The 27,464-nt window shown below is 42.2% G+C and overlaps 2 protein-coding genes across 2 annotated transcripts in view; both read right to left on the reverse strand.

Annotated features, from left to right (window-relative positions):
• Positions 1–17,562, reverse strand: part of gfod1 (glucose-fructose oxidoreductase domain containing 1) — a 38,109-nt gene extending 20,547 nt beyond the window's left edge. Inside the window, exon 1 of the mRNA XM_084048848.1 lies at positions 16,689–17,562. Within this exon, the coding sequence (XP_083904974.1) occupies positions 16,689–16,941 (253 nt within the window). The 5' untranslated portion in view covers positions 16,942–17,562. The remainder of the gene's footprint in view (positions 1–16,688) is intronic.
• A 6,274-nt stretch (positions 17,563–23,836) lies between these two features.
• Positions 23,837–27,464, reverse strand: part of LOC311038580 (uncharacterized protein) — a 41,702-nt gene continuing 38,074 nt past the window's right edge. Inside the window, exon 32 of the mRNA XM_084048153.1 lies at positions 23,837–25,189. Within this exon, the coding sequence (XP_083904279.1) occupies positions 25,046–25,189 (144 nt within the window). The 3' untranslated portion in view covers positions 23,837–25,045. The remainder of the gene's footprint in view (positions 25,190–27,464) is intronic.

Consider the following 27,464-nt stretch of genomic DNA (forward strand, 5'->3'; position numbering starts at 1 on the left):
GGAGTTTAGCATTCCCAAATGTGTGTAAGTGGTGCCATTATCCCATGTTACAGAGCGGCTGGCTACTATAAGAGATGGATACTAACTCTCTCTTTAATTTCAAAGACCCTCAGTCTGATATGCATTAGGCCACAGACCGCCATTTGATATGCTTTTTATCTCTAGGAACCCAATCTACAGTAAATACCATTAAATCCTCAACGTTAATTCAACTCTGAGAACATAGACTACAAATGGAACCAAATGGACCCAATAGGATCCATTTGGTTCCATTTGTACATATTCAGAGTAACAGACCCGTAAGTGTCCATTTGGTTCATAACTATCAATCATTTAGCTAGGGACCCCCTGGAACCTCTTCAAAGACCCCTGGGGGTCCCCAGACTCCATATTGAAAACCAGTGCACTTATTTTAAACTGAAAATGCATGAACACCTCTAAAACATAGGCTATTTCATGTGTTTGTGTAACGCCCAGGATTAAAAACCGGGTCTCCTTTTAGTTAGGGATGCTAAAGCCAAACATCTTAACCACTAGCCTCCTAGGCTAAGAGGGAATCCCCCCTTGGCCGGGGAGATATTAGGCACTTGGTATTCAGGCAGAGGCTCGGAGCCACTCTGCTACATTTTGCATGTGTGTTGGCACATTTAACTGATTCAATTTGTAATTTGTAATTCAAGCGTTGTTATGATAATAAATATATGCAGAGTTATTGAATTGCATAAATTAACTACACCATTCAGCCCTCTCCAATTAATTATTGTGGCACCATAAATGTCACAATCATTATAGGGTGGCAAAATGGTTGCTATGGTGCTCCATTGTGTGGCTAATTGGCCACCACAACAGTGTTCACGGGTATGAGCATCCCTGCACATTATGCCAATTGATTTCACACTAGGAGTCCCAGAGAATTAGTTGATTGCTTCAAACATAAGTAAGAATCTAACGAAAGTATGTCTTAAAGTGGTCAGCATACAGTAATGACGTACATTTACTTGAGTACTGTACTTAAGTATCTGTACTTTACTTGAATATTTGAATTTTTGGATTCTTTCAAAGACAAATATTGTACTACATTTCTTGACAGGGAAATTATTAATTAAACACTTAAGCCGTATTTCAAATATAGTGAAAATAGCGGATCTACAAGCTCACTATGTGTCGCATTACAACATATTGTGAGCTTGTAGATCTAAAATTATTCACTATTATTGATATATGATTCTAAATGCATGGAAAATCTTTCACTTTTTGGGGAAAATGTCTAGATTTTGCAACACACAGCAATGCATTGATATAAAAGAAATGCACTTTGTAATTTGTGCTTTTGAATACATTAGTATTTTTAAAAGCATGCTTATTAAAAAAAAACAAGTACTCCAGTACAAATTTGACAGAGCAACTTTCAGTTGTAGCGGAGTAATATTTAACCAGGAGTATCTATACTGTGACTCAAGTACTGAGGTTGGGTACTTCGTCCACCACTAAAAACATCCATGCTAGGTACACTTGCCAGTGCCCTTGACCAAGGTACTGGCAGTGGCATTAAAACTGGAGTTGGTCCCTGAGCGCTTGCACAGCGTCCTTGCCCACTGCTCCTTAGGATGGGTTAAATATAGAGGACAAATTTCCCCACAGGAACAATAAAGTGAAATCAAATTAGATATCTTCCTTTCGAAGACACACACATGCACGCACACAAACACTCTACAAAGAGCGCATGACTTGTCACACGTGATATTGAGTTGATTCCTAAATCTTATTAGGTCCCTACTATGACACAGGAGGTAGCAGAGTGAACGGATTATATAAGCTACTCACTGTTAATTTAACTCACAGTTTAAAATTATTATTTTTTTAATTAACTGGAGCTAATATAATTATGTAACTTATCATCCATTCAATACTTCACTGATACCGATTGTCGTTTGCACGGATATTGTTTCTAGTGTTATCAGTGTATTATCTTCCTCACTGACACTGACTGTACAGTGCTGTTACTGTACTGATGTATATTGTTGATACTGTATTGATACTGTGACTATATAGATATTGTTAGATTTTTCTTTTTTTCCCCCCTCACCGTTTTTGCTCAGTGCTGATACTGTATCCGGTACGGTCCTATATTCAATGCCGCTTTTTAATATTGTTTCTTAACTCGTAACCTTAGTTATCTTGTCGCTACTCTTAGCTGTCTACTTTTTCCCTCTGTATCTGTACTCTAACTGCTGTGCTTAATGGCCTGTCTGTCTGTCTGACTTTTCAATTATGAATGAACAGGGCGGTACTGTAGTTTCAGAGTAAAACAAAGTGCGATAAAATATAGTTTACGCACTTCTCGCATGTTGGAAAATACGTTTTGAGAGGCCAAACATGTATGTATTTCCCAGGTTGCAAAACACATTCCCCAATTATGCAGATTTGAAAACACTTTTTACCCCCCCCCCCCCCTGCTTGAGCACAGTCCAATTAAAAGTCAACAAGTGTTACAGGCAGTCAGGGTCAGGTGATGTCTTCATTAACTCACGTCCACCAGAAACAAATGACCCCTCTTTAGCCCAGGGGTTCTAAAACCTTTTAGTTTCAAGGATGCCTAGTTTGGTATGCATTTGATCACAGACTCCCAGAATCTCCCGGAGATTTACAGACCTTAAAGGGTCCATTTCGTTCTTCTTAACTATCAATAATTTAGCTAGGGACCCCCTGGAACCCCCTCAAGGACCCCATTTTTAGAACCACTGCTTTAGCCCATGATGATCTTCAACTAAAATTAACTTCCCTCTTTTATTCACTGCAAAAAGATTACTGGAAGGACAGATTAATCAGGACAGTTAATCCAAGGAAAATCTTCAGGGGGAACGCTCGTTTTTGGTTCACTCACCACGTCCTACGCGCAAAGTTTTACAACAAAGGCGTGCTATTTTAAATCATTTGCGATTAGAGAACAAGGTCGGCGCTCCGATAGCGAGGCCCTAAGGCTTGTGAATAGCGTGCACTAAAATCAGTGCTACCTCCATGGGTTCAGTCAATCGCAGTGATTGGGGGCAGGATTTTGAGGTGATTTTTGCTTTGGGATAAGCATAGATGCTGGAGGGTCGAACGGAGGGGGGAGAAAAATGCTTGGTTAAGGTGGTGTTGTCGGCATGGTGATGACACCCCTGTGCATGTGTCATAGCTGGGGTCAAAGGATGAGCAGGGGGTGGGTGCAGTGAGAATAGAGAGACCATCAGAATAGTGGGACTTTATTTTGGCAATTCAAAGCAAAGCAATACACTATCCAACACTGGTCATTATGAAACAGAGAAGCCTAATTATTCTAGAAACTATGAAAGGTTAACAGAAGAAAGTTAACTGTCCAATCTTTACTGTGGTCACTGATAATAAAGGGGTGACCATTTGTGAACAAACATAGCTTGAAAGTCATACAGTACTTGCACATGACTGAAAACACAACTGAGTGTGTAGACCTGAGCCTTATATGAATGTGAGGTTCTGAGTCACTGGCATCATGAGACTATGAGATAAACATTGACATTAAGTCACCCAAGTTAACCGCCAACAACAGTTCAGACATTGCTAACTGGTGAGACAGGGGGACGAGTTTGAACATCCTGTTTCATATTGCCTTTACCACTTTCAAAATAATAATAAACATTTTCGAAAATAGGCAATCGACAAGCTCCATTTTTGTCTGTTGCGAGTTTACAGATTTGCTATTTTCACCATTTGTCGTACGACGAAGTATACAAGGGTTAAGTGGGTAAATGCTGCCTTTGTGAATCTGCCCATGGCCGTTTGTTTGAGGAGGCATTTGTCCGGTTGTTGTGTGCTCTAATTTGCTTTGGCGGAACATGTGTCTCACTGGCTCAACTTTGGCCTGGTACGGCCAGATAAGGGAACAGTACAATGATTCATTTATTAGTCTGTCGCTCTGTGGCGGAAGATAAACACGGGGGGAAAATAATGCACAGCGTCTCTGGAACGAAGCAGAAATAAACACATTGAAACAAGGACAGAGCAAAAACAGCAGTAGCTGGAAGAAAGGAGATAATGACACACGTGAGAGAGGGGATAGGATATTGTAAACGAAGCTGATTCAAAATACACGACATTGCTGAGCACGTGGCACACACACCAAAGACCACTGAGAGACACACAGCCAGGCACCCCATGAAGCAAACAGCAAAGCACCTCAAATCTCTCACCTCTCCAAGAAAAAATAACAAGGTGCTATCTAGTGCAGTGGTTCTCAAACACTTTAATTTCAAGTACCAAATGACTCTGAAAGTGCGAAAATTGAACCATTTTTGCACTCTCAGAGTTATAGAGACATGTAAGGGTCCATTTGGAACCCCTTCAAGGAACCCTGAGGGGGCCTGGACCCCACTTTGAGAAACATTGTTATACTGTAGTAGTGGGTGGTTTGTCTGAATAGCTGCAGAGATAACCCTCCCTCCCTACTGCATACAAAAATCCTTTCTGTCCATCTCCGGTCAATATACTGTTAGTTTGATATCTGATTACTCTGCATGAATAGAGAGATTGTTGCCTCAAACTGAGCTTCATGGCCATTAGACTGCTATTTTTGTCTGCATTTAAAGTGTATATTCTGTGTTTGTAGATTTTACTTTTTTACATTGTTGTGTAAACCTGCTGGCTTTGCCTGGCTTACTATTCCACTGGCAGGTCGGCGGACAGACTGAAGTGGGACCATCTGCATTTGATTGCCATTCAGAGACCTGTATTGCATGTTGTCAGATACCCTCCCACTCTCCTGTCTCTCTGTATTGTCCTCCTATGATGAAAAAGCAACAAAAAACTGTCAAATCCCAGAGAGAGAGAGAAAGAAAGCCCTCTCCAATTCATTATTGTGGTAGCATAGTAAATGTCAGTCACTACTTCAAAAAGGAGGAAAGTGGAGGAAATATTTCAAAACTGATATTTAGAGCCCAACCACTACAACCGACTTATTTTTGCTCATGTATAGTAGGTTAGTCAAATAATCAAGAAGCAATTATTTTCTCTGTATATAAACAAATTGGCAAATCATTTCCAATTAATCAGACTAATCTAAATTGATCGAAGTAACTTGATGGTTTTAGTCGGTTCAAGTCAGGGCCTTGAACCTCACATCAACATCAACGTTGACGACGTACACAAATACATTCAACATATTTGTTGAAATGGTCTCTCCATTTTCCCCTTATGCATTCCACAGTACAGATATGTGTACATGCGCCATTTGCGTACATTACCTACAAAAAAAGACCTTTCTCTTCACTCTATCCTCCTCACTAACCAAGCCACAAAAACATACAAATCAGAGTGAAGATACGATTCCCACAAGGGACCTCGGCACCAGCTGTGTCATCTGATCAGCAGCCATGACTGCTGCCTCTAATGTCTCCTTGGTGTCACACGTGCACCTGCCTCCTGTCCCCCCCCTCCGTTCCCTTGTGACCAATTAGGAGAACACGGGCAGGCCCGGTCCCGAACACAAGGCACGTAAAGAGACATCTGAGCGAGACCATTATGGAACAGGTTCACCTTGGGGAATAGGGGGAACAGTGAGGGCAAATATCAGCTGAGGACACAGAGACAGACGGAGACGGGACGGATCAAGTTCACAGTACAAAACGATGCAGCGATGTAAGGCCATCCGTTATATCACCTGACCTCTGTTTTGAGAGTTGCACAATCAGTGTTTGCCCACACTGATGACGGGTGGATGGATGTGGATGGATGGATGGATGGATGCATACATACTGTACACACACACACACACACACACACACACACACACACACACACACACACACACACACACACACACACACACACACACACACACACACACACACACACACACACACACACACACACACACACACAACACACACACAGACACACACACACACACACGTAGACATTTTAATTGTTTTTGAAAGGCACACAAGAGACAGCCAGACAGTCACAAGTACAGACTGACAGTTGTTGGAAGTATAACCTACAATATTATCTTTCCCAATAACCACACTGATCATGCAAGCATCCATGTTTTGACATGCCAAGCCTGACGAACTTAACAATAATGTGCAACCAATACTCACTGAGTCGTGTGAACACACACACACACACACACACACACACACACACACACACACACACACACACACACACACACACACACACACACACACACACACACACACACACACACACACACACACACACACACACACACACACACACACACACACACACACACACACACACACACACACACGCCTTTGCTCAATGTCACTCCAATGATGAGTGGGTGTGTTTCAGCAACATTGGCCTTGTCCTGTGAAATATCTTCCGGGGTGTTGCATCAGGGTGCAGCAAGGTGTGTTCACACTCAGTTCACACACTCAGATAAATCATCTTACATGTGATGACATGAATGATTACATGCACTTCTGTAATAATAATATTGTGGCTTAAGGTCATTATCTCCACCAGGCCGAAGGAGGGTGCTGGAGATTAGGTTTTTGCCCCCATGTGTCTGTCTGTGTGTGTGTATGATTTCGGGGCTAACCAATGCAAACTACTGGACTGATCAGTGGCACATTTCTTGTGCACGTTGCCTGCCAGTAGGCCAAGAAAGTCAATCCTTAGGTATTTTACACATCGCTTGTTGAGGAGCCTCCATAGAGCACACTTCCAAAAGCACTTTCACATCTGACAATAGGGAGCCACAAATGCAAAATTGTGAACCACATGTCAGAAACGTAATCTTTCCCTTCGCGGGTTCCACCGCCTGTCACCCACAACTTGCATCAATTCGGGCCAACAACACTTTTCCATTTCTTGAGAGGTGAGATGTTTGATGTGCTTTGGCTGTCTGCTCTAATTGCTTCATTATTTTTATGTCAACTTGGACAGAGATGGGGGCAGATGTCATTCATATTCCTGCCCGAATTTGTGTGCCCAGTCTGGCCCTGTACAAACATAACAGACACATAAGGCCTTAATCATAGCTGCCCCCCCCGACACCAAAACAATCAGTTGAAGGGGTTTGAGTGAGCATGCCGGCAGACCAGCAAGGAAATTAAGTTGTTATTTGAAATGAATTGTCATTCTGAGATGCAGACCTTTTCTCTTGACTGTTATGGCTTATGGTTCTTCATACCCATCCGCCCCCAGCCCCCCATCAAGTTCAATAGCACATGGAGAATCATGCCTTTACTCTGAATGGAGAAAAGGCAGCATTTTGGATGGAGATGGGGGTTGGAGGGGTTGGATAGACTTTTCTCTCTTCTTCAGGAATGGATGTTGACTGACTGAAAGAGCTTCCCCGCTCTGCCATTCATTTGACAAAGGCAATTTCACAGGACTTTGACAGGCAGACTCACACACATTCATACATATACACGCTCCCAGGCTGTCATTAGCATGTTAATGGAGGTCCAAGACAGCAGAACATGAAGGAGTGATAAACTCTTTGTACTGAACCAAGCAGGGACCTTGAGAAGGAAAGCTTGGGAACTGGGAACACGCGCGCACGCGCAGTCGTGCACGCACACGCACGCGCACGCACACGCACACACACACACACACACACACACACACACACACACTACTCTGAAGAGGTCAACTGAAGGTGATAAGTGACCAAAACAGCTACGAAGAGAGCTCAATCCCAAGGTCATAATCCATGACAAAGGCTGACCAGATGCACTGGGAAATCAAACTAAATCACATATTATAGACAGGCTCTATTATCTTCACTACAGCCAGTCATGCTAAAACATTAATCAGTTTTACTCTCACATACATAAATCCAACTACATTATTTGACTATTACTATTAGCCAACCACAAAAACAGCATTACACAGTCCAAGCATTTTGACTTTCTCCTCTTACAAGTACGTGTGCAACAGTTGAACTAAACAATGTAATCGATTCTGAAGAATTATCGATTTTAATAAAATTATCGCTAATCCACATTTTCAAAAATTGGCAATTTTAAAAAAATATCAAAAAGCCAATTTTTTTTACAAGCTGACAACGTGATGTGATGCATTGTGAGCTTGAACATCGGATGTTTGCTATTTTTGTGCGACACTTGTAGGTATAAAATAGCGCGATTAACTGGATAATCAGACTAATACATGTTGTTGATTATAAAAACATCTATTATACTTTATTTGTTGATATGTACAGTATATTAAAAACACGCTTCTCGATTATTCAATTAATCGTAAAAATCGATAATAATCGTGAAGAAAATAATCAATCACTGCGGCCAAGTCCAAAAACAAATTGCAAGCATGCTTGAATGCACCACCAGTGGGAAGTGAAGTTGCATAAGACTGTCAGTGTGGTGGGAAGCTCCAGTGGTGATGATGTCTCCTCCTGGTGTTGCCTTTTACAGTGAGGGAGGCTATATATAGCACTGCACCACAGGTCAACCCTCCAGCTCATTACTACACCATCATCATACACAGTTTGACATTCAACTCCCAAAGCAAACATCACAGTCTGCGGCATCCCCGCCAGACTGTCACAACAGAGGCACTGCGAGTAAGCCTGAACAACATGGACTAAAACCATCCGGGGTTCATTTTTACACTATCAAAAGGTCAATTAACACACTTGCATCATCAGTCATGATACTGTACTCCTCAAAGTCCCACGCACCCGCTTGAAGTTAAAAGGTGGCTGTGACTTTTCGGTCGCTGCTCCTAAAATTGTGGAACTGCCAACCTCTACTGATTAGGTCTGCACCCTCAGTCCTTGGATATTTTTAAAAGCAGACTCAAAACGCACCTGTTTTCCCAGGTGTTTTAAAAAACCTCCAGCCTTCATGGAGAAATGGTTGGACACTGTGCTCCCACATTTTAACCTCAGCTATTTGTCTTCCCGATTGGATTCTGTATTTGATGCTTTTTGTGTCTTTGATGTCTTGTGTGTTGTGAATGTGATTTTCATGCTGAGCAGCACTTTGGTTGGCCTTTGGTTGTATTTAAATGGGCTTTATAATATATATTGACTTGACTTCCCCCCTCTGGTCATTATTTTGTATGTTTTATCTCTGCTTCAAGTCAGTCATGAATTAAATACCTGAGTGAGTCCTCTGTCATGATATAGCACCTAAATATAAAAGGCTTTCAACATGTCCGTGATGCTCCAGTGCCTCATTCATTCCTTCATTCTGCTGATATGCCCTGCTATTGAGACCTGCCGTTAATTGTTTGATGCGCGGTGGAACTCCTTTTGTTACATGGCAATTGTTGTTTTGATTTGATTTGATTTTGGTAAAAGAAACACAATATCATATCGGATATACACATGAAAGCATAATAAAACACTTGTTTACCATGTGGTCCTGCACATAGCAACCATTGTTTCTTCCAACTGGGAGGATATGATAACGGGGAATTCTGAGTATTCCTTGAAACTTGAAAGGCCTTTCAAGGAATACAAGGAAAGAAAATGTGTAGTTATGTAATTGTATGCATAAGGACCAACGGCGGCTATTCTTGGACTGGCCCGTCTGGTCCAGTCAGCAGGGGTGAGGAAGTGTCTGGCTATGCGGTTGGGATGGACAGTACACTCGACCTGTTACCTGATATCCTCCGTCACTGATGACACGAGAGAGAGAGAGAGAGAGAGAGAGAGAGAGAGAGAGAGAGAGAGAGAGAGAGAGAGAGAGAGAGAGAGAGAGAGAGAGAGAGAGAGAGAGAGAGAGAGAGAGAGAGAGAGAGAGAGAGAGAGAGAGAGAGAGAGAGAGAGAGAGAGAGAGAGAGAGAGAGAGAGAGAGAGAGAGAGAGAGAGAGAGAGAGAGAGAGAGGACAGAGAGAGAGAGAGAGAGATGAATGGCAGAGAGGTGGTGACACAGAACAGGAAAAACGCACTGAAGCAAGTGAAAGGAGGAAAAAAGGTCACCTAGCTAAGATAAAGAACAGCTATAGTGTGTGTGTGTGTGTGTGTGTGTGTGTGTGTGTGTGTGTGTGTGTGTGTGTGTGTGTGTGTGTGTGTGTGTGTGTGTGTGTGTGTGTGTGTGTGTGTGTTACGAGAAGCATTTCCGTTTCATGTATGTCGTTTTTTGTTTTTTCACTTCAGCAATAACAGAACTTGTTTCATTTCTCAAACTGTGTGGTAATGTGAAGGTGATATGAAGAAGTGGCACCCGCCGCTAAGTTTCTACACCTTACTTTCACACTCAAATTACAAACAGGGGTTTTCCGTTTGTTGCAGTCCTAACAGCTCAAATACAGACTAGGTCATGTGCTACACACGAGTAAAGGCGTGTGTGTGTACAACTCTTTGTGTGTGTGTGTGTGTGTGTGTGTGTGTGTGTGTGTGTGTGTGTGTGTGTGTGTGTGTGTGTGTGTGGGTGTGGGGGGGGGGGGGTCACACACTGAAACCCCCCCTATAACTTCCTCCACCCACTTACAAAATAAACCAGCATAAAGGAAGGGAAGTGCACCTGAAACTCTTGCTCATGTTACAATTCAGTCAAGCACTCAGATTCCTCCACAGTATCTGGCCCACATTATAATACAATACACACTAACTATGAACTTACAACTAGATGGTAATCGCAATGCATTTTGTGTCTTATTATTATCCCCTCTAGTCTTTTATACTGCTGAGTTGACTGTACATGACTTGTGCAAAGCACACAGTAATATCCAGAGTTGTAAATTCCAACAATGAAATCAATCAATAAGAGTTCTTATCCAGTGTCCTTCTTCGCAGGACCACTTACATTTTGACAAGAATAGCAATATAACACTTTCATGAGCCTCAGTCGCAGAGACATAACTGCATGCAAAATACTTCTGCTTTAAGTTTTAATCATAAAGTATATTATGCAACAGATATCTGTCATTCCTCTTGCTAAAAGAAACGATGTGCGGTTTATCAAACCGGCCATGAATGTATTGCTTTACTTTAGAAAAGTGTGGATCCTCCACCTGTCTGTCTCCATATATGGTTTAATAAAAAGTATTTATACATGGCCTCAGAAAAACGTGTTTAATCTCAAGAGAAAACCACATCTATGATACATGCTGGACTGATTTTAGCAACTACATGGAACATACCATATCTCACAGTCTGTGGTGGGTTGATGAGTTACTGTATATTACACATAATTATGTATAATTTGGTTGAATGTTGTATTAATGTGTACAACTGATGTTATTTCTATTTAATTATGGGCCTTGTCTGGGGAGGGTGTGGGAGGACTGGTCTTGTGGGATTCTTACTACATTTTGTATTTTTATTTCTGCCTGATATTTCATCTGTTACTCTACTGTTGATGTTGCTGTTTTTGTTTAAAATTCAACAGGGTTAGCAAGTTGGGAAAAAAAGTCATACTTATAATCACAGTTTTTCCACATTTGAGACTTTTCATTTCACAGTGAGGCTGTGCCACACACCAGCTCTCAGGCCTGGGGAACATTGGAATTGCTAATATATTCCAGGGCATCTATAGCGAGAACAACCAGAGGGGCTACAGTGGCTTAAGAAATAACACTTTCACAAGCAGGCGGCCAAGAAATGCTTGGGGCTCACGCAAGTCTATTCTTTGAAAGCAAAGTCCTGTGTGTGTGTGTGTGTGTGTGTGTGTGTGTGTGTGTGTGTGTGTGTGTGTGTGTGTGTGTGTGTGTGTGTGTGTGTGTGTGTGTGTGTGTGTGTGTGTGTGTGTGTGTGAGCAGACAGTGTGCTAGTTCTGGTTCTCAGAGCAGCGAATTCCCTGTGAAAGCCTGTGTGACATCAGATGCCTCAGGAATGCTATAGTAGTAAAAGGGGGGAAAACAGGCAGAAAGAAACCTCTATTGAAGGAGAGATGTGGCTGAGCAGGAAGGACTGGTTTTCTGTAATGAAACCGACTTCTCTCAATTGAAAAGGGATGATCCCTCGACACAGGTAAACCTGACATGCATGTGACCCATCTCTCTGACTTGTGCCAATGTCTTCCTTCTAGCTCAGAATCCTGAGTTTTTTTTATCCAGAATCATAAGCACTTCATAGCCATATCAAAACATCCACAGAACTGACTGAACTAGATGCTAACCGTGCTTGTCCAGCATCTCATTATCGTTGAGTCTTTGTTCAAATGTCTATTTAAAAATGTATACTTTATCCCAAAGGAATAACTGGCAAATAAAGACTTTTTTTTGTTTAACTTTTACTTTTTTATAGATTAAAAAAATAAAACAAATTTTAATGTTGGACACTTTATTGTCAAATGCCTTCCATGCCTTAAGTCCACATTCCTATGTGACCGAGATTAGACTGCTGATCAACTTCCCCTGTGATGTAAGCAAGAAGCTTGCAAATAGCGATAGCAATGCCGATGACTATCACCACACCACACCACACCTACTGTACGCCCTGACAGAAGAGGAAGCTGCTTTAGCATTCCTCTTTGACCAGACTTTCTAATCACCACGATGACACAGCTTTCCTGGCGGTCATTCAGCATTACTCTTTGAGATGGAGTAGTCACCTCGCCTTGAGTCAAACAGCATTTGCAAACAAGTTTACGGTTTGTTTTGACAGAATATATAGACAATCGTTAGAAATTATTAGAAAGTGAATTTAGTATACCTAGAGCACTTTTCTGTGATTTATTGACTGACGGTTTGAATCAGTCCTGACTCTGAGACAGTTAACCCCCACTCATCCAGCGAGCAGGTTAAAACAAAGATGTTAACAATCAGCCTACTTTCAAATGACAATTTCCCCTACACCAGGCTGTGGCTCAAAGGCAGAGGGAGATCAGGGAGTGGATGGGAAGGAACAGGCGGTTCTGAAACAATGCGACCACAAGGAAATGGGTTGAGAATGGAAGAGAGAAAGAATGGCCACGGTGGCTGCTGTGCAGGTTGAGCTGAGTTCACTGTGACACACCATCAGCCATTCATGGCTCAGCAGGTTCATTCAGAGGAGAATGTGGCCCAACAGCTGTCGTCATGCGAGCACCAACGTGGAAGGGAAACTAAAAGGAAGGGCCATCGATTGGGATTTGTTTTGCCCGACCGCAAGGAGGGGGAGAATGAGGAAGTGAGCCTGTAAGCCTGTTGTACTTGAGGTGTGCGTCTCTGTGTGTTTAAGAGTACAGTGCATCATCATGCGTTTGTGTGTGCATGCATCCCTTTGTCGGCGTGTGTATATTGACATTAGATGATTGGTATGAACAAACACTGCCTACTGTAACCGAAGCCTTTCCCTTTCATTTGCCAAAAATTCCACTCTAGAGAATCGACCTAAGCAAACAATCCAACAAGGCTACAGTGTGAATGTGTTGCTGCGGCACTGACATGACAAAGCAGAAGTGAGAAGTTTATATTGAGTGTTGTCAAGATACCTTATGGAAGCTTTCAAAGGCATTATAGAATGCTCCTCAGTACGACGCACCTGATACAAATTAATACAAATTTACATGAATATAGTAAAACACAAATTAAGGGCCAATTAAAGACCATTCTGGTTGCCTGCAAAATAATTACCTTTTTTTTACCTTGAAAAGATTCTTGGTTTTGATCAATCAACTACATAGATGTAATTTAACTATATTTGAGGAGTATTTCTGAGTATTTGATGTCTATAGTGGGCATGCATTCTTAAATATCTCAAACCAGCAGTAACAGGGCTAGTCTTTTTACTGTGGCTTACTTGACATGCACTGGTCCAACATTGCACTAGATGTGAATTACACCTCATAAATTCAAATCAGCCCAGCCTGGACAGTGACACAAGATACACATGTTCTATAAGCCTACACTCACCCTCATCACCTCTCCCACACACACAGCGGTCTGCTTTTCCTGTCACAACCAAGTCACGCTGCTTGCCAGAACTGTGACAAATGATGCGTGACAATTGACAAGTTAAGCAGAGCATCTCTACAGTTAACACAGTCATAGCAGGCATTAGTTTCACCTTAGATACACCAGTTCTATATGACAGATAAAATACTGTACATGTTATTACCGTCATGCTGTGTTTTAGCCATTTCTAAGTCTCACCTAGTTCACAAGTAGTTATTTATTACTGCACAATGCAAAGAACAAGTGATCCCCATGCCAAAAACAACAGTTAACGAAAAGCCTATTGAGTGGGTAGTCCTTCATTCCTTGTAGTAAGCAGACTGCACTGAAGGAACCATATGTTGTCTACTTCACTATATTATGAAAATGGATCGAGGTTGCTCACAGATGTTGTCTGTCATTGCATTTAGATGCTCCCACTCAGCACCTCTCCTCTACAGCTGGGTTCCATCAGCACCCTCCAAGCATGGTGGGCATTATGGGAATTCCCATTTATGTACGCGCATAGGTAGCTAGTACATAAATGTCTAGCTAGTCAGTCTCTCTCTAGTACAGCAGTAGTAGTCATTTGGAGGTTATTGGCATAGGGCAAGGACGCACATTTGAAATGAGCACAGTAATGATCATGTTTATCGTCAGCGCAATTAATGGGTTTGCAAGTTTGACGCAGCAGTCAGTACAGCTGGCATTAACCATCTTATATACTTCGTTAAAGAGGGTTCCCCAGGGCTCTATTCTAGGTCTGCTTTTCCCTTTTTCTCCACAAAAATAGCCGATCTACAAGCTGACAACGAATGGTCGCCCCAAAATAGGGACACTATGGTTCTTAATAGACTGAAAAGGTAGGCCTAATTAAGTGGGACAACCCGCCACCACAAGAAAGAACACTGGATTTTATTGCATTATATTCCTCTAGATTAGAATAGGTCATCTGTCCGCCCTATCCAGTCTGTGCGGTCTATGCGGTGAAGAAAATAAAGGGGAAGAGGGCTGTAAATGCTTGCCGGTTAGACATGGCTGTCATTAGGCAAACTAATCAGTGGAATATTGTTGTCACACCCACATCAGGAACACCACACCCACGGTGATGGTATCGCTTCACAATAGGGAATCTCAGCCCTGGATAGAGCTTTCATTAGCGCCTGCGTGGAACTCTAGTGTGCAAGTTTACCAAATTATAAAATAGAAGCCCCCTGGCCTGGCTTACAGTACGGATGTCAATGTTGCATTATGTATGCTGTTCCACAGATGATGCCTCTAAGAATAGTTGAATGTATTTGTATTATGTTGAAAGAGGACTGCAAGACACCTCAGAAACAGACCGGTTTGAGATTCTATGAACCAATTTGATTAGCTGCTAACCCTGTCGCGTTTGGTTGGAATGTCAGGTCTTTACAGTGCAGAGACCAAAGGCACCTACATACCATTTCTTTAAAACTGTACCACTTCTCCAAATTGAGCTCTCCAAAATAAACCACATTGCTCCAGATTTAAACTAGAACAAGTCCTCTCTCTCTCTCTCTCTCTCTCTCTCTCTCTCTCTCTCTCTCTCTCTCTCTCTCTCTCTCTCTCTCTCTCTCTCTCTCTCTCTCTCTCTCTCTCTCTCTCTCCATTGAACATATTGATCTGGCTTAACCTGTAACCCTTATTTGGGAGAGAATGTGTATGGCATTGGCAGACAGACTAAATAGAGCTTTATGCAAACTCAATATCGATGCAAGACCTGTGCTATATCACAATCATCCTATCCCAGAACGCTCGCTGTCAGTCCAAATCCCTGGTCGGTTAAGAGAGAACACACACACACACACACACACACACACACACACACACACACACACACACACACACACACACACACACACACACACACACACACACACACACACACACACACACACACACACACACACACACACACACACACACACACACACACACACACACACGATATGAGATTGCAAACTGCAGCTATACAGTACAGCCCTACTGGGCTGAGCACCTTGCTCAAGGACAGTAGGGCTTTCTTTATCCTTCCAGTCACAGCTGGAATCCACGCTCCTGTCAGCATTGAGAAGGATCAGTTAGCCGACAAGAAAGATGCAGATAGTTGCATACTTAGTACTGACATGAGTCACATCTGTGACGCACAGCCACAGTCATTAATTAGCCACACCTCATATTACCAAAAAACACAATCCACCATAAACTCACTGTAGTACATTGAGTTGATAGTATAGTGGACAGTAGGCTACTGCTGCTGTAGGCCTGTATGGCATTATTCCACAATAGGTCACAGTCTACAGCAGGGGTCTTCAACAGGGGGTCCTCAGAGTTACTACAGGGGGGGAGGGGGGTGCACCAAACCTGTGTGTGATAGGATGCATTTTTTACAGTAACGTAACCACAAACCACTTGAACCCTAGCATCCCTATTTTGTGGAGGACGTTTAGCCAAAATAGCTGATCTACCAGTGAGCTTGTAGATCGGCTATTTTCGGCAAAGAGGTTTGGTGTACAGGGGAAAAAAGCAGACTAAGTGCAGAGTGAAAGATCAAGTATACTAAGTCTTACTATTGACTTTAAGTGGTTCAATGTCTGGAAAATACACACTAAAATCAAAATCCAACATACACTGATGATAGTGCTGAAGTGCTGAAATCTATGAACATTTTTAATCTGCAACACAATTTTATACACTATGTAGTGGTAGTGGGGGGGGGGGGGGTCCCTGCTTCATCTCTCTCTCAGCCAAGGGGGTCATTGACTTGGAAAAACGTTGAAGACCCCTGATCTACACCATCAGCATCCTGTTGTGTGGGGGGGTACCACCAGGGGGGGGGCTCGACTCACCCAGCGTCTTGACGGCGATCTGCCGCGTCAGAGGCGGCGGCAGGTTGATGCACACCAGGTCCACGTCCTGGTGCAGCAGCACGTCGTCGATGCGGCTCGTGTAGAACGGGACGTCCATCTCCTGGGCCAGCTCCTCCGCCTCCTCCTGCGTCCGGCCCCACAGGGCTCGGACGGAGAAGCCCTCGTTCTTCAGCAGCGGGATGATCACCCGGGCGGTCAGGCTGGTGCCGAACACGCCGACCCCGGGAAGCATGGCTCCGGGGCTCCGATGATCCTGATGATCCACGTTGTTTAGTTGTTATTATGATACCGGGTGAACGGGAGATCGTAAGCTATGGTTGTTGTTGTTGTTGTTGTTGTTGTTGTTGTCGTCGTCAGGATGGCCATCCAGTCCACCTGCGTCCTGCTGCATCGACCCGCAGCTGTTGTGCATTCTCGCATCGGCTCAGATCGGTGATCGGTCACCCCGATTGCACTAAAAGAAGCCAGAATTGCCAAAACGCAATAGACCCACCACCACCACTACTAATATATAACAAGTGTGAATGTAAAATGCACGATCCGGTTCTTCAGCCGTCCGTGTCTGACACCGATCCACCGTGCACTGTGTGTCTGTGTGTCACAGAGCCGCCGGACTGGAGGAGCCAATGAAGGAGGACATGTCACCTTCTAAGCTGTGTTGTTCCTGCAACGCCCTCCTCCTCTTCTGACATTAACATCATTGACATCGAGGAGGAGGGGAAATGAGTCAGAAATTCCTTTCAGTATCGAGACGATCAAACGATCAAGGCTGTCAAAAAGATAAACACTCTCCTCTCCTCTGTCTGTCTGTCTGTCTGTCTGTCTCTTGTGCTGGGCTGGTATTGATGTTGCAACCCAGTTCTGCACTGTGTGTGTGCAGAGCTGCTGCTGCTGCTGTTGCCAGGTCGGCTTTATAAGCGACTTTCGGCTTGTTTTTCTGTAAACGTTGCTTGTAAATATTGGTAGTTCCGTTTTTGGGGGGGGCTTGTTTCTAAAGTGTACTCGCTTATTTAGGCTTGCTTCACAATTTGTTTGAATTATTTTAACCAGTGGTTCTCAAATACTTTCACTTCATATGGACCCCCAAATTAATGTATTTGTCCCCTAAGCCCCATCAGAACATGTTTTGTGCCAGGGAATGTTTCAAAAATCTTCAAAATATTCCACATTTAATTTCAAGATTTTTTTGAAATAGCAGATCTACAAGCTAGCAATGCGCTTCTTTTGGGCTTGTTTTCCTAGACCTGGTTGCTTATTTCTCTCACAAAATTTGGCAACACTGGCTATAGCATATACACACGCACGCACACACACACACGCACGCACGCACGCACGCACACACACACACACACACACACACACACACACACACACACACACACACACACACACACACACACACACACACACACACACACACACACACACACACACACACACACACAGTGCGCTCTCCTCTCCTCCCCGTTTTAACCCTTTCACTACAGCCTGCTTCACTGACTTCAAGGCACTGTCTTGACTGTGACTGGTATGGGGAGATGCAATCTACATTTATCGCCTAGTAGACCTAGTTGACGTCGACGACTGGTTTACTTAAAGGAGGGAATAGGTAAAATTCTCAAGCTTTTTAATTTCAAGGACCCCCAGTCTGATATGCATTAGATTAGGCCATACGGCCCATCGACCCGAGATGATTTTTATTTATTTCCCCACTTTTTCTCCCCTATTTTGTCGTTATGCCAATTGATTCCTCCCCACACACATTTCTTTATTATTATTATTATTATTTTTTAAAGATTCGTTTTTGGGGTTGCCATTATTATTGACTGGACAGTAGGCTGACAGGAAATGGGGAGAGAGAGATGGGGAGTGACCATATAGTTAAAAATAAGGGGAGTGACATGTAGCAAAGGCCATCTAGTAGGCCTGTATAGGCCTACTAGGTGCCCGGACCGCTACGCCAGCGGTTCGGGCCCCCCCCCACACAATTCTGACTTGTCACTGCAGTCATATCCTACTGACTCACCTGCCAGTGAGGAGCCCCCACCGGGAGGACGTAGAGCCTATGTCCTACTCCTCACGCCGAACACGGGAGGCAAATAGAGTGCACCATGATAAAAAGGACTCCATGGGTAAAGACACCATTTCCCAAGACGTGTCACATCAGAGAGCTGAGCTACTTAGAATTCCACTGCAGGGAGCAGAGAGAGGATTTGAGTTTCATCATGAGGAGTCTTACTGCAACAGTTTCCCAATTGTATCCTTTTGGTGTGATTGTTTGTGCCTAACCTAAATATAGACAGCCTCACCCATTTAAAAGAAATGAAGTGCATCTCTCTTCAGGGTGGTGCAACAGGGAGTGCAACAAGTAGAAAGGAGCAACCCTGTATGGTACTCCATTAGGCAATATCCTCCTACACTAGACTATTGCAGTGCCCACCATGGTCCTCCTCTGTTCACAGACAATTGACAGAATTATCCTCTTAAGCCCTGCTTTATACTTAGTTGTACAATGGTGTCACGGAAAAAATGGCAAAAAATATCCAATCTAGCTTGTACATCGGCTACATTTTTGCTATTTTTCAATGTTTAAAACTCTCGCCTATATATGACATGCCCAAAATAGGGACGACAGGCTGAAAGTGGTTAACAATCTATTTTAATCATTAATTGATGGGGGGGGGGGCTAACTAATGGAAGTCAATTGGGGAACACATCCCATAATTTCAATGGAGTGCAATCCCTTCAAATATAGCATATCTTTCTCTCTCTCTCTCTCTCTCGCACGCACGCACGCACGCACAACAAGCCTCATACGCACACGCACACACACACACACACACACACACACACACACACACACACACACACAGTCGGCTAGGGTAAGCCTAGGTCTTGTGAAAGTGCATTGTACAAATAAGGGCACAACTGTCAACATAGTGTTTCTCAACTTGTCCCTATACCATTGATTAAGTCAACACTGTGCACATGTGTGCAGAGCAGGGGGGGTGTTTAGGGGTGTCAGACTTTGGACTATTATGTGCAGATTATCACAGATGTGAGAGGCTACTGTGGGCCATAAAGGGTCAAAGGTCAATCAGCACCTACAAAAGGCCTTCCCTTTGTCTTTACAAAATGTCGCTGTTGGACAGAAACCTTGTATCTCCGCAATTCCTATTTTTTATGTTTTTTCATACACAAATGTCCTATTTTATACTTTGTTGTTGTATGGCAGTGTTACACAAAAAGTAGTGGAAATGGCTGATTCAACATTGTGAGCTTGTAGATGAAAATCACGAAAGTGTTTGCAGCCAGAGCATGTTTTCAGAGTATGTATATTTTAATGATCAATCATTTGATTGTGTTCTGGCTTGGATCAATGGAACTATCACTTTAAGTTCCCATTTATTGGTATCACCATTAAAACAACATTTTCAAGGTTTTTAAGAAAAAAATATTTTTTTTTACTTTACATTTTTAATTATAATGTTAAATTATAATAATTAAAATTTTAGCATTTTGCCAATTATTTGGGGGCCCACTTGCAATATCCTCACACCTCAGTGAGCCCAGCAATGGACCCCGGCCCACATGTTGGGAATCGCTTGTCTGGAAAGTCATCATTACATTCTCACACGTTGACTCTGTTGTAATCTCTCTGGCTCTCTCTGTGATGGTCATGCTCCAGTTCAATCATCAGATGCTTATGTCATTTGTTTGTGTGAAATGCAGGCCATGTGACCAGTATGGGGCAGGGCTATTTAGTGCAGGCCAGGGTACTTAATTGGGGGTCCAACTGTGAAGAGGGGGAACCTAGTGAGAAACAAGTGTCCGACCTAGAGCAGTGATTCTCAACCCTCTTCATTTCAAGGTTAGTTAGTTAGTTAAAGTGTATTTCGGTCATAACTCATAAACCATACACACATATGGCATTTCGTACAATAAAAGACAAAACAATTTAAAAAAAAAACAAAGCAGCACAAGACTGCTAGACCGAAAAGGTGTAGGCTGAAGCTTTTAGCTTATAGTGCCTACCCTTCTTGCTTTAAATAAGCTAATTAAAACAGAAAATGTATTGCATAATACTCAATCATTAAAGAAGACAATATTTCTATACTTTAAATAATTACATAATTAACAATTATGCAATTAACAAAAGGTCCTCCTAAATTTGCCAATGCATTAGCCCACAGACCTCCTTTTGTTACAGCTCCGAAGGGGCCAGTCATCTAGGACACAGTTGAATCAAGAATCAATAAGGTTTATTTGTCGCTACTCGGTACAGGAAGCCAAATGCAATTTTGGGAGGTCAGTATGTATGTATGTATGTATGTATGTGTGCGCGTGTGCGTGTGTGCGTGTGTGTGTGTGTGTGTGTGCGTGCGTGCGTGCGTGCGTGCGTGCGTGCGTGCGTGCGTGCGTGCGTGCGTGCGCGCGCGTGTGTGTGTGTGTGTGTGTGTGCGCGCTTGTGTGCGTGTGTACTGTGTACACATGTAAAGACCCAAATCTGAGAGACATTACCTTGAAATGTCTAAAAGAAAAAGGCATCTCTTGTAACAGTATATGAGAGACGTGTCAGACTCACACCCCAGACACCCCCTGTTCACCACACTGCCCTCAGGCAGCCTCAGTCAGAACTATACCTACTCACACGGACAAATAGATTTTTTAACAGAGCTTTGGACAAGATGCTGTGAAGCTCACTCCATAAACACCAACTACCCTGTTCCTAAATGTAGTATACAACTACTGCTAATTGCTGCTAAGCTGTTAAGTGCAATAACTGTTATTGTCTGAATTATTTGATCTATATGCCCCCCAGATGCCCCCCACAGACCTCCTTTTGATGGGATTGTGTCTCTGAGACTCCAGTCTAAGATTAAGATGGTTAAGATTTGGTCCAGAACTGTTTATATACTATAATCACAACTCTGTTTCACTGTTTTCTAATTGTACTTGTAATTGTAATAATTGTGAAGTTTAACTATCGGTCACTTCACTGAGAAACCCTTGGAAACACCTCAAGGATACTTAAGTTGAGGGTGGGTCCCTCAGAGTCACTGTCCTATGGTTCTCAACCTTATTTGAACTTTTATGGACCATATTTTAAACAATCCCCAAGGACCACCCTACCCAACTCCACCACCCCACAAAAAGATGTATATATTTAGTATACTGTATAATAGAAGGTATGTCACCATAATTTCTATTTTATATTATTTATACATTTTTAATAAAAGATTTAACATTAATGATCTGAATGCCGGATTTATACCTGTGCTGGTGGATTTACAAGCCCACAGCCGCACTGCAGCGCAATACGTTGTGAGCTTAAAGATCTGCAATTTCAGCTTTGTGTATTAATTCAAAATCTTACATTTTAAACATATTTGTCATACATTGATACAATATATATATATTTTTTAACATTTTAAAATGTTTTCCCATGGACCACCTGTAATTATGCCCCCGGGGTCCATGGACCACTGCTTAATAAACAGTGTCCTATAGGACCTTTCTAGGGCCTAGAAAGGTCCTATATCCTATAGGACACTTCTGAGATTATGTAACATGCGTAGATGTCATGATATACAGCATTGGTTCTCAAACCTTTTCATGTCAAGGACCCCAAAGTTAATATGTATTTTTTTCCGCGGACCCCCATCAGAAAGTATTTTGTGCAGGGACCCCCATACAACATTTGTGTTGTTACAAATGTATCTCCTTTTTTCCACATTACTCAGACCTACCGCTTACCAGATTCCAATCTCTATGTTTTGTATGTTGCCTTTAAATTGACTATTGCATTACCCACTTAAACTCTTGGGGGGACTAGTCTATACTAGGCCCCCTACTTTTTTCCCTCTACACCCAATTTCTGTGGTGAAAATAGCAGATCTACAAGCTCACAATGTGACAGGTTTAATGTGGTTAAAGAAGTAAACAGAAGGGAAAATGTGTTGCTTGAAGCCATCTGAAACCAATCCAACCTACAACATTCTGTGATCCTGTAGTGTAGACTCTAGGATCACTGAATTTTGTAGTTTGGATTAGGTATACCTAGACAAGAGTAGGCCTATATGCCGTTGTTCAGGTGGAGGCAGCCCTCTTGTGGACAAAATAAGTAAACATTGATTGCTCCAGCCCTATCACAAAATGAAATTGAGCAGAGTTCACAGAGTGCTACTATATTTTGATATTTTGTTGCCTTCAAACTTTTCCCATTATCTGACTGACAATGAAACCAAAGCTACAATAAGCCCTGAGAGCCTACAATTATGGCTCTGAGTCTGAAGACCATAATCATATTGTCTCACAAAAAACATACAAAACAAAACAAACAAACAAACAAAAAACCTAATATCAATGAATAAACATCAGGTGTATTGATTTGAGTTAATGCCATGTGTTCAACAGCCATGCTAAAACCTAGACACAAATGTTTGGAGGAAAGGGAGTGGATGAGCACAAGCATATACTGTAAGTGGGGTAAGGCTGCAACTATTGATTATCTTCCTTTGGATTAAGTGCTTTTAGGAGGTAATTTAAAATGTATAATATACCATAGGCATATATCAACCAGTCAACACAAAAAAAAACTCTAATTGAGTTTTTTATAATCAACTAAACTGTGATGTCCTATTTTATACTTTGTCATAAAAGTGTTACATAAAAACAGGTGTACCCCTAAAGTGGGGTTAAATGAACATCTCCAAATGGTTTCAATGAATTGGGCTCATTTCAAGAGCTACACGTTTCGAGTTTCACCATAGATATAGCTCAAGAACAAGTGAAACGAGAATGTATGGTTGGTTGGATTTAGATTAATTTGGGAGTCTGAGGACATTTCAAATAAAGACTGAGCCACTATGTAGAATATAAATGTAACTAATTTCACACCTTTAACAGGACAAAACTCAACAGGGGGCAATAGGTAATGTGCTTACGCTCAGGCCCAGGGGCCCAAGAGCTCAGCTATGAATTACTTGTTAAAGGCGTTAGTTATTCATGTCAATCACAGTCCCAAAAGTCAACATTCACTTTGTAGATGTCACAAGAAAGAAACCATCATTATACCTTTTAAGTACATGTTTATATATACAGGACTTTAGAGGGGCCTGCAAAAATGAAGTGCAGAGCAGCACTGGAAGCTATAAAATCCTGTTGAGATGCAGGTGTGTTAATATGGTGTTGGCCAGGGTCCTGGCATGAATGCAATTAAAGGATAACTAGCTTTTTTTTAGAACCAATCTCCAGATCAGTTCATATAAATAAACTGTTATAATTGCTATTCATACAACTCTTACAGAATGAAACATCCAACAAGAAGAAAGTTAATTTGTATACATTTAATTTTCCTGAAGAAAATAAGTATAATTTACCTTCCTTATGTTGGCACTTAGGTACATAGTTTTTATGTACTGCAGAGCAGTCAGCAGATTGGTAAACAATTGTATGCATAAATGTGCCTGTAAAGGTTCCAATGTAAATCCTCATCAATGAATCAAATCAGATGCAGACAATCCAGTTAAACTCTCACGGTAAACATAGGATAATTACAACATACAGTATTGTACCATATACCACATTAAGTATACAGTATAACTATGAATACAGTATGAATTAACACTGACTTTTCTTCCTTTGTGATTATATACTGTATATATTTTTGATATAGACTTCTGTCTTTGCATCGCATTTACCCAGAACAGGCAAGTGCTTCAGACTAACAAATAGCATACTGTAAACCAAACAATTTGTTTGTAGCAAATGGCAAATAAAAGACTATCTATGTTGAAAAAATAAACATTTTATATGTTTTACATCACTATCAATACTAGTGTAGACATTTCTCGGATAATGTAGACGTCTATCAAATTACGTTTTGTTAGACAAGGCATATTCTAAGTCTAACTGAGGATCATAAATCAAGCTATTTCTAATACCTGCTTTAAACAATAAACATCCCATTACAACATACTGTACAGTATTTCGGTCCCATGGTGAAAATGAATTGTAGATATTGGCTAAAAAGTCCAATGCACATGCATGTTAATAATCTGACGATGGCTAGACATATTCTGGCACAAGTCCCTTTGTAAAATGGCGCAACAACTGAGCAGGTAACCACTATGGTAGGTGGTACCAGTTGATCAGGATGGATGGAAGGAATGGTTCTTTGAGTGGTTACAGGGATCAGAGTGCAGAAAGCGCTATGTGCCGCAGAAGCGTTCGGGACCGTTCGAGAACTTTGTGAACTCCTTGTGCTAAGACCTGGTTGTGTTGGGTGCTGGAGTGTTGGTTCCTTGTCATAGTGTGCGTCCCGCTATGGCATGCTAGTTGGTGGCAGCAGGGATTGGGGTCGGGCTGGTGGTGTTGTTGTTGTTGTTGGGTGGAGCCAACTTCATGGCGTTGAAGAAGTCCACCACCTGTTTGGGAACCTCGGCCAACACATTCTGAGCCAGCGCTTCTCGAGGGCCCTGGGGTGCAGAACAGACACAAGGTTAAGTAGCAGACAGGGTGTGCCACGTTTGAGACCAAGATGAGAGACAAATAGGAGACATGAACAGTGAAGAGAAATAACAGCGGCCACCAGTTCAATAGGCTCTATGCACAGCAGCCATATTGGAAAGAAATTGGGCCTCTTCTTACTTCCTTCACCGGTGTTACCAATGATACTAATGAAGGCTCTGTTCCATTCTGGTCAGGGTGCTGATATCGTGCATGTTGGCTCACTAGAAACACTCCATTTTGGTTCCCAAATGGCCCCTTATGGTGGGTGTGTAACTCTGAGAGTGTACAAATGGTACCCTTACGGGTCCATTTGGTTCAATGTGTACACTCTCAGAGTTATAGGGGCCTTTTAAAATAAGACAACCACTATGCCACACTAAATGGAACAGAGCGTTAATTAGTATTATTGGTAACACCTGTGAAGGAAGTAAGGAAGGGGCCCAATTCATTCCCAATATGGCTGCTCTGCATAGAGCCTATTAACCACATGAACCCTAGTGTCTCTATTCTGAGGATGTCCTAATAGGCAAACATTCTGCCTTCTGCCGATCTACAATAGCCGATATACAAGCTTATGTGACGTACAACAAAGTATATTGGGTTTAAGTGGCTAAGGGGAAAAGGTGAGTGAGCAGATGAAGGCAGGTCTACAAGCATGTCAAGAAAGGTGGAGCTTCATGTCATAATGGTACATCGCCAACAGGATGCCATGCATTATTAATGAAAGCATTGATGCAAAGATTAATCTAGATCAGGGGTGTCAAACTAGCAGGCCGGGTGCAGCCCACGAAGGGGTACAATACGGCCTGCGAAATGCTATGGGAAAAGAAAAAAAAGATTCACAGTCATGTATTATTCATCTGTACCACAGCTGATCTCATTCCACTCTCTCGCTGCCATCTCTCACTACCGCTGCCTGTAGCAGGCAGCTTGTTGAGCATTGTGCAATGTGCACAACACCAAGCAGTCCCCAGCCTTTTTCCAGAGCGACTCAGTTCATTTCTCCTCTTTGCATTCTTGTGTGCGAGTCTGTGTATGTCGCTCATGAGAATAATTACAACTGAACATGGACTGGTACAGGACAAAATATCCTGGTTGAACCGTGAGATTCAGAATTGAGTCACATACACACAGGTGCAACATTTTTTTGCCCTCCTGGGAATGATGTTGGTCTGCTTGTTTTATTACTTGTCACAACCATGCACCAAATGTAGATTAAAGATTGTGAGCTGTGCATACTTCAATTCTTTATCTTCATAAAAAAAACTAGGTACAAATGCGTAGCCTATACAATTTGCCTCTTTGGTTCTACATTTGTGTCTACTAATGTTTGAAGTAAATTGGTTTATTAGGGTGGGGCTACCAAAACAGCCAAATACTGTAGCATCACAACTTTCATTTAGTCTGACTGTACGTTTATGCTGATCATAAAAGGAATGCTTGCTAGGCATTCTTCTTCATAAGAATCTAAATTTGTGAAGTGAAAATGTTTGTAGCTATAGCAGAGACTGAGACACATGAGAGCAGGTGCACTTGCACAAGCCCAAATGGTCTGGACTGCATGAAGTTGCATTTTTCCAAACCAGGCCATTGACCTAAATTGAGATTGACACCACTGATTTAGATAAAGTCAATGCCTAGGGTTTATAACAAAACTAGAATCTCCGCCAGGAGGCATGTGATAATAAGACTCTCAATCTTTCTGACTTAACCCATTAAAACCGGGAAAGCATATGTGTCATTTTAGTTTTTATCTATATACAGTATATTTATAGCAACATCCATTCTTCAGCTCTTATGATTTACAGAGAAAAATTGCAGATATACAAGCTCACAGCGCACCACTTTGTGCCGCGCTCCAAGCTTGTACATCTGCTATTTTTGAAAAATCTTGAAAGAGTTTGATTTTTTTTTTTTTTTTTTTTTACACAAATCTTCTCTTCTGGGGGTCCCTGGCACAAAACCTTTTCCGATGGGGGTTCGAGGCCAAATATATATCATGTTGGGGGTTCTTGGCACGAAAACGTTTGAGAACAACTGATTTAGAAGGCATTTGTAGAATCGGCCTCAGGTCTTAATGGGTTAAGACAGCTTGGAATGAGGTGAATGTGTGTGGACACTAAGCGCGCTATTTAGAGAACTATGGCCAGTGTTGGGTGTGTGGACACTACCGCACTACTTGTTCAATGAAAGCGCTTCGCTAATGAAAAGCGACAGCTCCGACTAAGTTGAATATGAGTT

The sequence above is a fragment of the Gymnoscopelus microlampas genome (assembly GCF_963454915.1).
Source record: "Gymnoscopelus microlampas genome assembly, chromosome: 22".
NCBI classification, from domain to species: domain Eukaryota; kingdom Metazoa; phylum Chordata; class Actinopteri; order Myctophiformes; family Myctophidae; genus Gymnoscopelus; species Gymnoscopelus microlampas.